Source organism: Hyperolius riggenbachi, chromosome 7, assembly GCF_040937935.1.
Source record: "Hyperolius riggenbachi isolate aHypRig1 chromosome 7, aHypRig1.pri, whole genome shotgun sequence".
NCBI classification, from domain to species: Eukaryota; Metazoa; Chordata; class Amphibia; order Anura; family Hyperoliidae; genus Hyperolius; species Hyperolius riggenbachi.
This window is the reverse complement of record NC_090652.1, coordinates 47,182,741-47,199,211: the sequence shown is the minus strand read 5'-3', so window position 1 is coordinate 47,199,211 and position 16,471 is coordinate 47,182,741. Positions and strand designations below refer to the sequence as shown.

Sequence of the window (16,471 nt, the reverse complement as noted above, 5' to 3'; positions counted from 1 at the left end):
ATACATAACATCCAGGGACTTTCCACGGCTGTTGGCATCTGTAACTTAAGCAGAATGTGCGGACATAGCATGATACTGCTAGATCAAACAATAGTGGCAGCACTAAAATCCAACCTCGTGCCAGGCGATCAACTCTGTGTTCCCTCCACCAGCAATAATGGAAAAAAGGTTAACCGCTCTCCAAATGGTAACGCTGATCCCCCTGAGCTGATCAGCAACATACACATTTGATTTGTACCTCCTTATCCAACTTTGGTGCAAGCTCCTTAAAGGGAACCAGAGAGGAAGGATAGGGAAAAATAGGAAAAGGTTTTATACATACTTGGGGCTTCCTCCAGCCCCATAAGCACGGGTCGCTACCACGCCACAATCCTCCGCTTCCTGTATCGCCGGTACCGGGCTCCGTCACTTCCGGCGGATGCGACTAATAGTCTGCATGCACAGGGGCTCCCTCCATACCCTTACGCATGCGACTGCGCAGTATGCAGCCGCACACGCAGGTATATGGAGGGAGCCCCTGTGATGCGGACAATTGGCTGCGTCCGCCGGCTGACTCACGGAAATGACGGGACCCGGTACCGGCGGATCCAGGCAACGGAGGACAGCGGCGTGGGAGCGATACAGGCTTATGGGGCTGGAGGAAGCCCCAGGTATGTATAAAACCTTTCCCCCAACGTCTCTGGTTCCCTTTAAAAAAAACTGTAGTTTTAGCTTCCAGTGTTCCCCCAATAGGCCTCCCTGAAATCTGATCTGCTCAGGATGGGCAGTCCTCTTCCCAGGAATAGACAGAGCAGCTGATGCAGGTGTTGCTGATTAGTCCACCAGTGTTCCTTCCAGGAACTATGGAACTTTTCACCAGCCTTCTAGCAGGGCAGCAGGCATGCGGGCAGCCATGTGTCACACACAGCTCCCTGCCTGCTGTGACACACAGCTCCCCGCCTGCCTGCTGCCCTGCTAGGCTGGTGAAAAGTTCCATAGTTCCTGGAAGGAACACTGGTGGACTAATCAGCAACACCTGCATCAGCTGCTCTGTCTATTCCTCCTGATCCTGGGAAAAGGACTGCCCATCCTGAGCAGATCAGATTTCAGGGAGGCCTATTGGGGGAACACTGGAAGCTAAAGCTACACTTTAAGGAGCTTGCACCGCAGTTGGATAAGGAGGTCAAAATCGTGCAGCGCCAAAAAATGGGGGGGCTGCGCGCTGCGCCGAAAAAAGGGCGTGGCAACGACATTGTATGGGCGGAGCTAAAATAATGATGCAACAGCGAGGCATAAGAAAGCTGTGTTTATGCCATGATGTGGTCAAACACGGATTCGCATCATGGGTGTGCAGAAACTGTGTGATGCTATTTAATAGTATACCGTAACCCCAAAGCAGCAAACACAGCCAACTATGACCATTAAGGGCTCGTTTCCACTATCGCGAATCCGCATGCGTCCAACGCATGCGGATTCGCACATGTAATGCAAGTGGATGGGCCTGTTTCCACTGTAGCGTTGTTGAGGTACATTTTTTTCAGCGGAGAAAAAAAACGCACAAAAGAGCCGCAGAATTCGCCTGCGAGTGGAATGCATGTGAATCGCATGCAATGTATTTAATAGGGAAATCGCATGCGATTTCCCCATACGATTTTTGCCGTGAATTCGCATAGGTACCAATGTAATGTCTATAGACGCCGCTGCCAGTTCATGAAGATACAGTGGCCAGAGTCCCGAGGCCGGGACGTCCCGCAGCTAAAAGCGGGACGTTTCCCGGGACCTCATGCTGCCTGGGACAGCGGACCCCGAATCCGGGACGTCTGGTCACCGTAGTTACAGATGCCAACAGCCGTGGAGAGTCCCTGGATGTTATGTATATGCTGTTTTAGCTGATCTGTCATTCAGTCAGCCACCGGATCTGGTGAGAGTACCTGGTGGAATTGTGCTTGGTGAACTTTGAATAGGATAGCAGGATCCGCACCGTCTAAAATCTGAGGAAAGAGCTAGATTCTGAAACGCCGTGCGTCATGGTGACCCGGCTCACACTCAGTACTGCCTGTTATGGATTTTAAAATGTTCTAATAAATTTGGATTTTAGACGGTGCGGATCCTGCTATCCTATTTGATGTTACACCCTGTGCACTCCAGGGTTGATCGCTGCACGTCAAGCTACATTGGTGCTGTCACAATTGAAGATTATACCTGGTGAACTTTGAATGTCATTTCCCATTTTGCTAACAAAGACTGTTTGAGACTCTGGGCTATCTGTTGTTTATGTTGAGCGCCTGCACAGACTTACTTTTATACTTTTAAAACCCTGTTCTCACCAAGTACCCAGTAGCATAGTAAACATTATCACATTTACCCCTAGAAAAATATATATTTAATCGTAGCACATATATTTGGTTCTAAACAATTTCCAAGCATTTACTATTGCTTTTAATAGCTAAAACACTAATTTGGTGGTGTTCAAATAATATTTATTCTGTAAAACTCAAAATTTGTTATTCTTATTAAGTATATCAAGCCCGAGTACCCTCTGGAACCATCAGAAGTACTCCCTGGGGTACGCGTACCACACGTTGAGAACCTAGGTCATAGCAAACAGACAAGGAGGGGTGGGGGGGCAACAGGTGCAAATAGAGCACAAAATACGTCATACAGGTAAATCAGTCAGAATGACAAAATAAGGACTTATGCTACGTACACACTTGCAATAACGATCGTTTACAAGGAACTATAATTACCAGACGAACAATATTGGAACGATATAATATATATATATATATATATATATATATATATATATATATATATATATATATATATATATATATATATATATATATATATATATATATATATATATAGATATATATAGATATATATATAGATATATATAGATATATAGATATGTGTATAAAAACAAAACAAAAAACACAAACATGGGGTTGCAATAGATAAAATATATACTCTACAGGTTGTGAATCGATTTCAGGCTGAAATCGATTCACAATCTGTGTGCAGTGTATGGGCAGCCAATAGATCCCTCTGTGACCAGATTCAATGAGAGTGGGATCTATCTGTTGGTTGATCTGGTGGCGACCAATGCAGTCATCCCATTACAACACCCCAGTCTCTTTACCATTTTATTTTTCAAGAAATGCATTCAGTATTAAGCTGGGTACACACCTGCAATTTTGGATTGGACAATTGTCAATTTTCGTATGAGGGCCAACAGATTTTGAATACCACGAATACAGATTATGTAGGTAAACACTCATACTACATAGAAGGGGTAAAACTGGGCAATAAAGACTGTGTTTACCCACCTTTAGGCCTCTTTCACAGTAGGACGTTGCGGATAGTTGCAACGGTAAAGTCGCAATCTAAATTACACCGCTATGCCCCCAAAAAGTCGCACAGCAATAGTAAGTCTGTGTGACATTCACAGTGCACACGTTGCGTTTGTGTGTAACGTGTAGCGTTATTAGAAAGTGCTGCATGATGTGCGTTAGACACGTTATTAGCTGCGTTGGACTGTTTGCACGTGCTCAGTATTGACTTGGAAGCATACTTTTCATTGCCTGTATGTTCTACTGTATGCGAAGATAACGGGACATTAAGCTGCGTTTCAAATTTTTTGGGGCGTTGCGTTGTAATTTGCGTTGCACCTTTGACGTCGCATCAAACCGCAACGTCCTACTGTGAAAGAGGCCTAAGACTATTACTTTGAGGGCCATTCCTCCAAGAAAAGAGCAGTTAAAAATAAAATGAAGAATTGAAAGCCTAGAGAAATGCTTACAACAATACAATCCCCCATCAAACTTACGTGCTGCAGAGTTGGCGGTGTCAGATCTTCCTGAAAACAGAAGAAGAGGAACAAATTAGAAAACCAGAATGCAGATATACGAGTCTGATTTCCTCCAGTTTAGAAAAACGTCTCTAAACATGCCAGGAATCGCTCTGAAATTTGCTCCAAAAATCTCTAGCATTTTGAGGATCTGCTAGAGGTTTTTGGTATGCACTGGGCCTCAGTGACAGCAACTTAGGAGAAAAAAGTAATTTATGGTCAGTTTTACTCTGGAAAAAAAATTGTGGTACTTATCCGTTAGCCGGGCGCATCCGGCAGGTGGCGCTAATTACTATTCCCCCTCCAGGCCGACATGGATAGTAGGGAAAGATGTAACTCTGGTGGAGTTTTGTCGCCACCTGCCGGATGCGCCCGGCTAACGGATAAGTACCAAAATTGTATTTCTTTTATCGCCCATGTTTGCACATACCGTATTTTAAATTTTACTGAACTGAGAATTATATATGTCATTTAATTCCTTTTAGGGCCCGTTTCCACTAGAGCGAATCCGCATGCGTTCTCTGCATGCGGATTCGCATAACCAATACAAGTGGATGGCCCTGTTTCCACTTGTCAGTTTTTTCCTGCGTTTTTCTGCACGGTAGAGCCTGCAGAATTCGCCTGCGTGAGGAATGCAGGCGATTCGCAGGCTATGTATTTAATAGGGAAAACGCACATGCGTTTTTTACCCCGATTTCGCATGAAAAGTAATGTACATTGAACCAGCCAGTGACATGGTTAAATTCGCATATACTCTGCCTATGCGAAATCGTGGCAAAAACGCACGCGGAATCGCATCCGCATGCGATTTCGTCAGCGGTGGAATCCCGGCGATTCGCGCCGCACTAGTGGAAACGGGCCCTTAAACAATAGTGGTTTGCCTGGCAACTGCTTATCCCTATGGCTGCAGTGTTGTCCGATTTACACACCAGAAACAAGCATGTAGCTAATCTTATTAGACACTTGTCAGAAACATCTGATCTGCAGGACTGTTCAACATTATGGCCTGGTGCACACCAAAACCCGCTAGCAGATCCGCAAAATGCTAGCAGATTTTGAAACGCTTTTTCTTTTTCTGTAGCGTTTCAGCTAGCGTTTTGCGGTTTTGTGTAGCGGTTTTGGTGTAGTAGATTTCATGTATTGCTACAGTAAAGCTGTTACTGAACAGCTACTGTAACAAAAACGCCTGGCAAACCGCTCTGAAATGCCGTTTTTCAGATCGGTTTGCGGTTTTCCTATACTTAACATTGAGGCAGAAACGCAGCCGCAATCCAAAATCTGCAGCAGCCCGGGAGTATGCGTTTCTGCAAACCGCCTCCCGCTCTGGTGTGCACCAGCCTATTGAAATACATTACCCTAGCGGATCCGCACCCGCAAGCGGATCGCAAACCGCAGCAGAACCGCTCTGGTGTGCACTAGGCCTTATAGCAGAAAGTTTTGGAGGCAGAGGATCAGCAGGGGAGCAAAGCAATTGGTATTGCTTAAAAGGAAATTCATGCGTCAGCCTCCATATACGTATACATCTTTCTCTTTTCAGGTTCACTTTAACGCTGGGAGAACACTTGTCTGTACAGAGCAGTTTTAGGGCCCAGTCACGCTGGAAGCACTTTTCTAAGCGTTTTTTTTTTTTTTTTTTTTAATTGTTCCTATTCATTCATTTTAACCACTTTACCCCCGCGCGTACGGATTTCTCCGCCCCTTTTTCCATCCTTTCACCCCCAGGGACGGAGAAATCCGTACTCTGCGCACTCCCGCCGCTGTCCGCGCTCCCGCTCGTAAACACGCCGCCCGCCGCTAGTAAACACGCCGCCGCCCGCTCAGAGATCAACGAACGGGAAAATCCATTCCCGTTCGTTGATCTCAGCCCCGCAATGATCTGCTGCCGCTCGGCTGAGCAGCGCGATCATTGTGAAAAAATAACAAAGTCCCAGCCTCTTTCTACTTCCTGCAAGCGTCCGGAAGGACGCTTGCAGGTCGCATGAAACAAATTTGTAATGTTGCCATCTTGTGGCCAAATAGTAAAACTACACCCTAACCATTTTTTTACACACAAATAAACTTGTTTTACACAAAAAATTAACTCCTTACCTCCCACACTCCCCAATTTTTTTTTTTGTAATTAAAAATAAAAAATAAAAAATTTACAATTTAAAAAAAATACATAAATAGTTACCTTAGGGACTGAACTTTTTAAATATTTATGTCAAGAGGGTATAACACTGTTACTTTATAAACTATGGGCTTGTAATTAGGGATGGACGCAAAACTGAAAAAAATGCACCTTTATTTCCAACTAAAATATTGGCGGCAAACATTGTGATAGGGACATAATTTAAACGGTTTTATAACCGGGATAAATAGGCATATACATTTAATGGGTTTTAATTACAGTAGCGTGCATTATTTAAAAACTATAAAGGCTGAAAACTGAAAAATAATAAATTTTTTCCCACATTTTTTCCTATTTTCCCATTAAAACACATTTAGAATAAAATTATTCTTGGCATAATGTCCCACCTAAAGAAAGCCTAATTGGTGGCGAAAAAAACAAGATATAGTTCATTTCATTGCGATAAGTAATAATAAAATTATAGACGAATGAATGGAAGGAGCGCTGAAAGGTGAAAATTGCTCTGGTGGTCAGGGGGTAAAACCCCTCAGTTGGGAAGTGGTTAATGAAAGTGAAAGAGCGATTTTAAAAAAAATGTTAATCGCAAAAATGCTCAGAAAAGCGCTTCTAGTGTTAATGGGCCCTTATGCTTCGTACACACTTGCGATAACTATCGTTTGCAAAGAACGATAGTTACCAGATGAACGATATTGGAAAGATTGGTATGCAACGATGGGATGCAGCGATCATCATACATATTTTAACGATAGTTCTCACAGAAAAGAACGATCAGAAGGAAATGTTGCGTACATATTTATATAAAATAAAAAAAAACCACTGACATGGAGTTACAATAGATACAAATATGATTGTTAACTTGAAAACAAAGTTTAATTGAAATGAGCAATGTAACAATCTTTACGGCCGTGCTACAAAGGAAGTACTGAAGCTGGGCAGAATTCAACGCAGGCGCATTGGCCCCTGTAACGATCGTTCTCGGCCGATGTCTGTACACACTATAGTTTTGTAACGATTGTCGGTAGATATGATCCGTCAGGTTGGATATTTCCATCTTCCCGATGTCGTTCGTGTTAATGATCGTTGGGTAAAGTTCTTTCCCCGATTGTCGGCTGAACGATCGTTAATGAGCTGTTTCAAACGACCATAGTCGCCAGTGTGTACGCAGCATTACTCTCTGCATTTTTGGTTCTGCTCTGGTTTTTGTATGCATTTCTCATGCATTTTTGGAGAGTTTGGCCCAATGCATACCAAAACCACCTAGCAGATCTGCAAAACGCTGGAGGTTTTTGAAGCAGATTTCAGAGCGATTCTAGGCATGTTTAGAGAGGTTTTCTAGACATGTCTAGCGTTTTGTGGATGCGTTTTTGTGTAGCAGATTACACATATTGTTACAGTAAAGCTGTTACTGAACAGCTTCTGTAACAAAAACGCCTGGAAAACCGCTCTGATCTAGCGTTTTTCAGAGGGGTTTTCCACTTTCCCATACTTCACATTGAGGCAGAAACGCCTCAGAAATCTAAAAAATGATGGGATGATCAATGAGATACAAATACTTCTGAGTTTATGCAAATTTTTATGCAAATATAGGCAGCTTGAAAATGGACCAATCAATTTAAACCTTGGTGAGACTTGATTGGTCCATTTTTAAGCTGCATACATTTTCATAAAATTTGCAAGAACTCAAGAAGCACAACCTATTCTTCTGATTGTAACATTTGAAAAATCTGACTGACGTGTCACACGTGTAAAATCCCCCCCCCCCCCCCCCCCCCCCATTATGACAAAATAAGTGAAAACTCTGAAAAATTACTCGGATCTCTACATTACAAAATATGACCACATACAATATCTTGCAAAAGAGAGGGGGAGGGAGAGGGTTGTCCAATCACAATTTTTTTCTATAAAGAAACCTTTAGCAAAATTGCTGTGAAATCAGATCATTTTATATAATGTGAGGCAACCTTTGGGCCAATCAGAGGTGTACCACAGATGTATGCATAAGAGTGTACATCTGCAACATATAACGGATTCCGCAAAACCTCTCTCTTCCCTCCACCCCCTCCAGTTACCAAACTAATAAGAATGGTAAAAATAAAAAAATAAAAAAATATACAGTGGAATTTGGAAAGTGCAAATTGAGATTGCTGTGGAATTCCGAGGAATCGCAATTCAGCTTTGGCAGAAGGCAGAATTCCACCAGAATTGAAAATCTTTACTTCTGACCATCCCTACCTGAAAGTCCGCATGTAGACGCCTTGCGCATGCATGCTAGCTCCTTCCTACTCAGCTTTCTTCTGCAATAGCCAGGCCAGAATGGGTCAGCGCTACTACCCGGGGTCTAAAGCTATGCCATGCAAACCTCACAGGTTTTCTTTAAAGGGAACATGAAATAAATTATACATACCTGGGGCTTCCTCCAGCCTGAGCGCTCTCTTGTCATCCTCCTGTGCTGCCTGAATCCTCCACAATTCAGTCCAGAATGTCCTTCCGTCGTCTGGAGTGTACTGCGCATGCGTGTCCGAGCTGTGCGCACCTCTATCACACTCCCAATGGCAGGAGTGTTCTGTGCATACACAGTACTACTGCACAGCCGCAGAATGCTCCAAGTGATGGGAGTGCGATGGGTGGGTGGGAACACGCAGTCAGACTGCACATGCTCAGGACTTTCCGGGGCAAATTGCAGACGATCCAGGAGGTGGAGGCGGATGGTAAAGGAGTGATAAGCCTGAAGGGGGCTAGAGGAAGCCCCAGGTATGCAGAATTTATAATATACATTTCCCTTGTCTCAGATACACTACTATACAAGCAGGCATAAAAAAAGGACGCTATGAAAAAAGGGCCCGACTTATTAACGAATTTGGCGCCAGGTATTAGCAAAATTTGCTAAACCATAGTTGTCAAGCTTTGACGATAATTACTGTTGCTAAAACAAACGAGGGTACTTATCCGTTAGCCGGGCGCATCCGGCAGGTGGCGCTAATTACTATTCCCCCTCCAGGCCGCCATGGATAGTAGGGAAAGATGTAACTCTGGTGGAGTTTTGTCGCCACCTGCCGGATGCGCCCGGCTAACGGATAAGTACCCAAACGAGAAATAACATTAACATTAAAGGTCATTACTTTTTTCGTCAATACTGCTTAACCTAACCCTACCCTCACACAGAACCCTCCCCTGGTGGTGCCTAAAACTAACTGCCGCCTAGGTGGTGCTTAACCCTAACCACTCCCCCTCTGCAGAAACACCCTTTTACATATATTAACGATAATACCTTTGAAAATGTAAAATCTGTATGTATTAATGAACTAATATGACAAACTATACCGTTGTAAACTTTTAAAACAATAACTGCCTCAAGCAGGTACATTAGTGCCCCTCCCTCACCCCATGCCCACCCCTGTAGTAAAGGCCAGAGAGGCAGTACTCACCCAGCAGCAGGAGGATGCAGCCAGCACTCAGCAGGTACATTGGTGCCCACCCCTGTAGTAAGGGCCAATGAGGCAGTACTTACCCAGGAGCAGCAGGAGGATGCAGCCAGCACTCAGCAGGTACATTGGTGCCCACCCCTCACCCCATGCCCACCCCTGTAGTAAGGACCAATGAGGCAGTACTCACCCAGCAGCAGGAGGATGCAGCCAGCACTCAGCAGGTACATTGGTGCCTCTCCCTCACTGTGCTCTGACCACTCCAGTGATTCTGTCTCCTGCTCTTATTACCACTGAGCCACAGAGAATGCAGGTCAACCAGTTCCTCACAAGAGTCTTCATCTTTATCATAAATATGCACCAGAACCTCACCCTGAGGCCTAGACAAAAGACCGGCATCTTCCTCCACTCCTCTACATCCCTGGCTGTGCAGTCATCAGCTGCTCTGCTGGTGAGGGCATGCTGGCTCTTGTAGTAACTCAGTATTACTCCTTACCAAACCAGCTTTCACCAGGAGAGCAGTGAGAGCTCCCACCTGCCACACACAGAGCAGCTGCACAATTAGCACTAATTACCTCACTAATGACTGAGCTTGTGATATGGAGAAAAGGGAGCTGATATGATCAATCATTTTCAGGGCTGGTGCACACTACGGGCTGGTGCACGCCAGAGCGGTTCTGGGGCGGTTTTTAAAACGCTTGCAGGGGGTAAACCGCTTGGCTAATGAAAGTGAATGGGATGGTGCACACCAGAGCGGCTCATTTTTTCCACAAACGCAAACTCGGGGGCTGCAACATTTTTTTAGATTTCTGAGGCGTTTCTGCCTCAATGTTAAAGTATAGGAAAGTGGAAAACCGCTCTGAAAAACGCCAGATCAGAGCAGTTTTCCAGGCGTTTTTGTTACAGAGGCTGTTCAGTAATAGCTTTACTGTAACAATATATGAAATCTGCTACACAAAAACGCTCCACAAAATGCTAGACATGTTTAGAAAACCTCTCTAACATGCCTAGAATCGCTCTGAAATCTGCTTCTAAAACCTCTAGCGTTTTGCAGATCTGCTGGAGGTTTTTGGTGTGCACTGGGCCTAAAAGCGGAGGAGTGCTTTTAAGCGCTGCTAGATTTGGGCGCATAGACTGTAATAGGAATTACAGCTACAGCAGTGCACAGTGGGTAACGTCGGCGCCGTCAGGAGACGGAGCCAAAGTTGCTTTTAAAACACAATAATTCAGCCTCCAGCAATCGCTGGAAGCCGAATTATATCATTCCCCCCACTATCCGTGGCGGCCTGGAGGGGGAATAGTAATTAAATCGGCCCAGACTTGTGCAGAAGCAGCATCAGCCGTATACCGGCTGTATCCTGCGCCCAAGTCTACCGGCGCAGATTTCAAATGATTGCCCTAAAAGAGCTTTTTAAAGGCTAGAGATTTTAAAAGCTCTTGCTAATGCAATGCTATGGGGGATTTTTACAAAATCCCATCACTCCAGTGTGAACACACACATAGGATAACATTAGCAGGAGCTTTTAAAATCACAAAGCGCTCAGAAAAGCTCTTCTGGCGCGCACCAGCTCAGAGGCATTGTTCACATTGCATTCCGGGTGGGCGCTGCGTTTTTTGTAAAGCGCTTCAATAAGCGCTTTTTTAGAGCTATTGCGTTTTTTCACTCCCCGACACAAGTCAGGAAGTGAACTCTTTGATCCGGAAAAGAATACAGTGTATTCATCCTTAAAATCACGAACGCAAACGCCGCACAAAGCGATTTGTGAGCGTTTTGCGCTTTTCCTATATTTTCCATTGAGGCAAAATCACCTCTAAAATGATCCACGCCCCGCTCTACTGAACGCACAGTGTACAAACCATGCTGATATGAACTTTCTCATAGACATTCATTGCACAAGCGTTTTGGGGGCGATTTAAAAACATCGCCTGTGCTTGAAAAAAGGGCGAAAACTACTCTAGTGTGAGCGATCTCTAAAGCTTTGTTCACATCTAAAATCGCAATAGCTGATGCCAGCGTTTTGCGATTTTGTTTGCAATGTTTTTAGAACCTCCCGGAGCTCACCTGCGAGCTGCGATTTTTTTTTTTCTTAATTTTTTTTTTATTTTTTATAAAGCGCTTTTCTAAGCGTTTGTGGAGATCGATTTGTTTTTTCACTTCCTGACGTTAGTTTCCGATCAATCAAAAATGTAGGTGTGTATGAGACTTTAGAATTCACATCTGTTTTGTGATTTTTCCAAAATTACGATCACCGCCCATCTATTGTATTCTGATTGCATTTTAATTCTCATCCGTTTGTATGCTATCTGCTTTTTGCATTTTGTCTGTTTATTAAATTCAGATGGTAGGACATTTTTTTACTGTGCCCTACTCATATTTCAGTGGCAGCGCTAAAAAATTGCCGTCTCTAGTCTAGTGTAGGGGACCCAGCAGGAATCCCCATAGACCAGCGCCGCACACTAAGGACCTGTTCACATAAGCGATTTCGCTTATTTTGAAGCGCTGCCGATTTTTAAAAATTGCCTTAAGGCTACTTTCACATTAGGACGTTGCGGTTTGATGCGACGTTAAAGTCGCACCACAAAACTAACAACTCAACGCGGCCAAAGCGTTGCAACGCAGCGTTACCAACGCATACAGCATATACAGTAGAAAATACAGGTAACGAAGAGTATGTTGGCTAGTCTTACTGAGCATGTGCAAACAGTCTAACGCAGCTAATAACGTGTATAACGCACTGCATGCAGCACTTTCATTTAACGTGTAGCGGTAGACACCAACACGACGTCTGCACTGTGAACAGGCCATTGATTTTTCATTGCTGTGAGTTATTCTGCGTTACGTGTTGTTATAACGTGCGACTTTAACGTCACACTGTGAAAGAGGCCTAAAAGCGCTTGTGCAATGTTAGCTTATGTAAGTGTTCTCACATAAGCAAAGAGCTTTCTATCCAATCGAAACGCGACTCCTGCACCATTTCCAGAGCGTTTGCGATTCAATAGAAAGTATAGCAAAACAGCTTGAAAAAAGTGCTTTGAAAAGCGATTTGCTGAGCACTTGTATTTATTAATTTCCAGGTCAAAGAGTTCACTTCCTGGTTGACATCAGGAAGTGAACAAAACATCGCTACACAAAAGCGCTTAGGGCTTGTTCACACCTAGGGCGTTTTGCAGTTTAAGCGCCAGCGATTTTCAAAAATCGCCCTAAAAGCGCTTGTGCAATGATTCCCTATGAGAGTGTTCACATCTGAGTGGTTTGTTTCCGATCAACTCAAAAAAGCGCTGCCTGTACCATTTTCTAAATGTTTTTGCTCAATGTTATGCAGGAGAACAGAGGCGCCAAAAGGATAAAAGGAAGCTAAATGAGCTTAAAAAAACAAATTCTTCTGTGTGAACACAGAGGTGCCTGGCTCTTCTACTGACCACATATGCTATTGCTCCGTTGTTATTGCCTGATGAAGCGGGATCAAACCTGCGTAACGCGTTGCATATTTGGAGTTCATAAAATATATTGACTGTCTTTACTACAGTCGTTGTGTGTCTACTTGGAGGAGGTAAGTCCACCACTACCTCCTCTATTTACCAAGAATTTGTTTTTTTAAGCTCATTTAGCTTCCTTTTATCCTTTTGGTGCCTTTGTTCTCCTGCATAATATTGAGTCCACCCTGGGTGGAGGGTTGAACCCCCTTTTTTCTCATCTACAGAGAGCGACTTCTTATTCCTGAGTGGGGTCAGGAAAATCTCCCCACCTGCCTTTACAGCGGTTGCCTAATGGTAACCCTGGTTTGTGAGTATTAATATTTACTCTATCTAGTAACCATTTACCAGTACATATTACACTATTGGGGCTCTTGGTGTTCCTTGTTTTTGCTCGATGGAAGGTATAGGTGCTTGAAAAAGCTCTTTGTATAGTGATTTCCCCGGCGCATTCATGAATAAATGCACTGTATTTATTCATTTTCGGGTGCAAGAGTTCACTTCCTGACTGATGTCAGATAGTGAAAAAACTGAATCACTCTGCAAAAGCGCTTAATAAAGCACTTTATACAAAATCAAAGCGTGCAGGTAAGCACCAGGAGGGGGGAAAAAATTGAAAAAAATTAAAAATCGCTGGCATCAGCGATTTCGGATTTTAGATGTGAACAAAGTCTTAGAAAATAACTTTTCTAAGCAAAATCACTATGAAAGCGCTTAGAAAAGTGCTTACAAAATCGCTCAGCGATTGCGCTGGCGATTTATAATGTGAACAAGGCCTGAGGCCTTTTTTCCATGGGCAGCTGCACTGCAGCAGTGAGCAGTTACCCGGCAGCAGCAAGCAGTTGTGAGGCCTTGTTCACATTATAAATCGCTAGTGCAATCGCAAGCACTAGGCGCATTTGTGAACGCTTTTGAAATCGATTTTCCCTTCACTTCCAGAGCGATTTATGTTTCTCTAAGCGCTTTCGTCCGGTGATTTTGTTTTTTCTTCCTGGTGACACTCAGGAATTGAACTCTCTGGCCTGCAACTGCGGCCTACGGTGGGCTGGCGGAAGCCCCAGGTAAGTCACTATTTAATTTTTAGTGAGTGCTAAAGGTGCGTACACACATGCGACTATAGTCGTTTGAAACGATCGTTCCCCGATCATTTCAAACGACGATCGTTTGAAAAAAAGCAGCCAATGACCATGAAATCTAACGACGGACGAGCTAGATCGTTCAAAACGAATGATCTAGCTTGGCGGATTTTTCCCAACGACGATCGTTTGCAAAAGTAGTACATCGTTGGAAACGATCGTTCGTACTAGGCTTGACATGCGCATTTCACTATTTCTCCATGTTCATTTTTATGCGCAAGCGCAATCGTTGCTTTATTTGTTGTAACGTTCGTTTTAACGATCTGATCGTTACACACCTTTTACAACTAACGTTACTTAGGTCGTTCTTTCTTCAATTAAAAGTTCGTTCGTCGTTCATAACGAACGATCGTTGTCGCATGTGTGTACGTAGCATATGGGCCCCTTTAAATTATTATCAACCACTTAAGAGGTTAATGTATTTTAATTATTTAAATAACTTGCATTACTAGAATCATTTCCTCTTGCTCTGGGCTGTGGGCTCTGTCCTTGCTTCGCTCAGATACCTTTTTTTTTTAAAATTCATTCTAACTCTATTTCCACTTGGACAGGGGAGATTGTACGCCAGGACCCTCGCCCATTTGTGGGTTGCACCAACCCAAGTGTCCAGCCTGAAGCCCAGCGAGCGTAGCAGGCAAGCGAGGGTCCTGGCATGCAATCATTACTATCCAAGTGAGCATAGAGTTAAGTTACCCAAGCAAAGCGAGCGTGTAAGGGGACAATAAGTCTAGTAAAGCACGTTATTTATATAATTAAAATACATCAATTAAAAAAATAATGGAATGCTATATTATTTTCCACTGCTCCACCAGGTGGAGTGTGGTGGCTCAAGTTCTGTCACAAGGCTTTTATTTTCTTAACTCAGCAACAAGACTACCAATCAGGAGCAAGAATCGGCTCAGAATGACAAGGCGAGATGGCTGCCAGCAGGGCTGGATTTAACACAAGGCACTGTAGGCAAATGCCTATAGGCACCTGATGATGGAACGGCGGCTCACTCCCCTCCCAGAACGCCTCCCTTCCTTCTTCCTATGCAGAGTCCTTATGAGTGTAAATGAGAGGTTACTCACCCTGCTCTCTGCATTCCACTGATGAGATCTCACGTCAGTCAGGGGCACCTCTGGCTACTTAATACTGAGGGTATTTCTGGCTACCTAATACTAAGGGGTACCTGTAGCTACCGGTGACGGGCAAGGGAAGGAAGGGAGAAGTGACAGCCGGGGCAGCCAGCACACTTGCAGTATGGTTTGTTGGGGGTTTGTAGGTCCATGGAAAGAGAAGTCTAGGGAGCCAGGATATCGGTTCCTATAGGCTCCTGTGAGGTAAATCCGGGCCTGGCTGCCAGACAGGGAAGTCTGCCATTGTGGAAAGTATCGGGCTTTTGTCATTCTTCTGCAGATTTCATTAGACAAATTTCTTGCCTACATGGCTGTTTCATTTTTAATAAATGTAAAGCGTCCTGCAGCATAAACTTTGTAGCCACAATTTGAAGCCAAAGTGTGCGGTGCCAGCTATTCTTCATCACTGCAATAGACTCGCATGGAAACAGATCGCTAAGAGAAAATAATGACCTACCATCTGAGTTTATCGGCACTAGTCTAGTTTAGGGGACCCAGCAGGAAACCTCTTAGGGAACAGTTCTCTGATTACCGCAACCTCTACAGCGTGAGGCATTGTGATTGGCTGAATAGTGTGGGCGTTGTTTACTACAACCTAACTGAAACCTAGCAGTTCGAGAGGTTGCCAGCTGGGTTCCCTAACCTAGACTAGTGCCTTGCTTTTTTGCACAAAAAAAAAACAAAAAAATTTGTGAGCTAGTATGGTTAAGGTAAGCCAACGTGAAAATCCATAGGGAAATTCCGTTAAAGTGGATCTGAGATAAAATTTTACTCATTGCATAATTGTGTTCCTTTCATATAGTTTATAGGGCATTCCTCAAGCCAAATACTTTTTACTCTAATTCCCTATTAACTAAACAAGCCTCGCCCACAGCTTCTTTTGTGCCTTGGCACTCTTAGAGCAATGTAGCAAGGGCTTATGGGCGCTCAGTCTGGGCAGGAGGAGCAGCTGAACGCGAAGTGTGCAGAAAGCCTATTAGAGGTGCTGCACACATGAGCTGGTTGTCATTTCAGATGCAGCCTTTGTGGTATGCGCTGGCCCTCTCCCCGCTGTCCAACAAAATGTAAGTTAAACATTTTTTTGCTTAGCTGCTCCCAAGGTTTTACATATGTTGTTTTTAATTTAGGTTAGGTCACTTGCCCGGAGGTTTGCCTCACCGTGGCGCAAGTGTCTAGTACATTATACTTTGCATGCAAACCATATTGGAAGCTAAAGTTCCTCCTAGTGTAATAAATGTTAGCACTTGTTTTGGATGCAGGGCATGCATTTTTCAGTCTAATAGAGGCGGTGTATGCCTATGCGGTTAACCAGTCAATTATGGCATGTGTTTAGGGATGCGCAGCCTTACCCTCCCCCC

The 16,471-nt window shown here is 44.0% G+C and overlaps 1 protein-coding gene across 1 annotated transcript in view; it reads right to left on the bottom strand.

Moving 5' to 3' along the window:
- The window catches only part of LOC137524294 (serine protease 27-like), a 53,370-nt gene extending 43,733 nt beyond the window's left edge, over nt 1–9,637 (bottom strand). Inside the window, exons 1-2 of the mRNA XM_068244001.1 lie at nt 9,576–9,637; nt 3,812–3,841 (exon numbers count right to left, since the gene is read on the bottom strand). Coding sequence (XP_068100102.1) covers nt 3,812–3,841; nt 9,576–9,615 — 70 coding nt within the window. The 5' untranslated portion in view covers nt 9,616–9,637. The remainder of the gene's footprint in view (nt 1–3,811; nt 3,842–9,575) is intronic.
- Nucleotides 9,638–16,471: the final 6,834 nt, after the last annotated feature.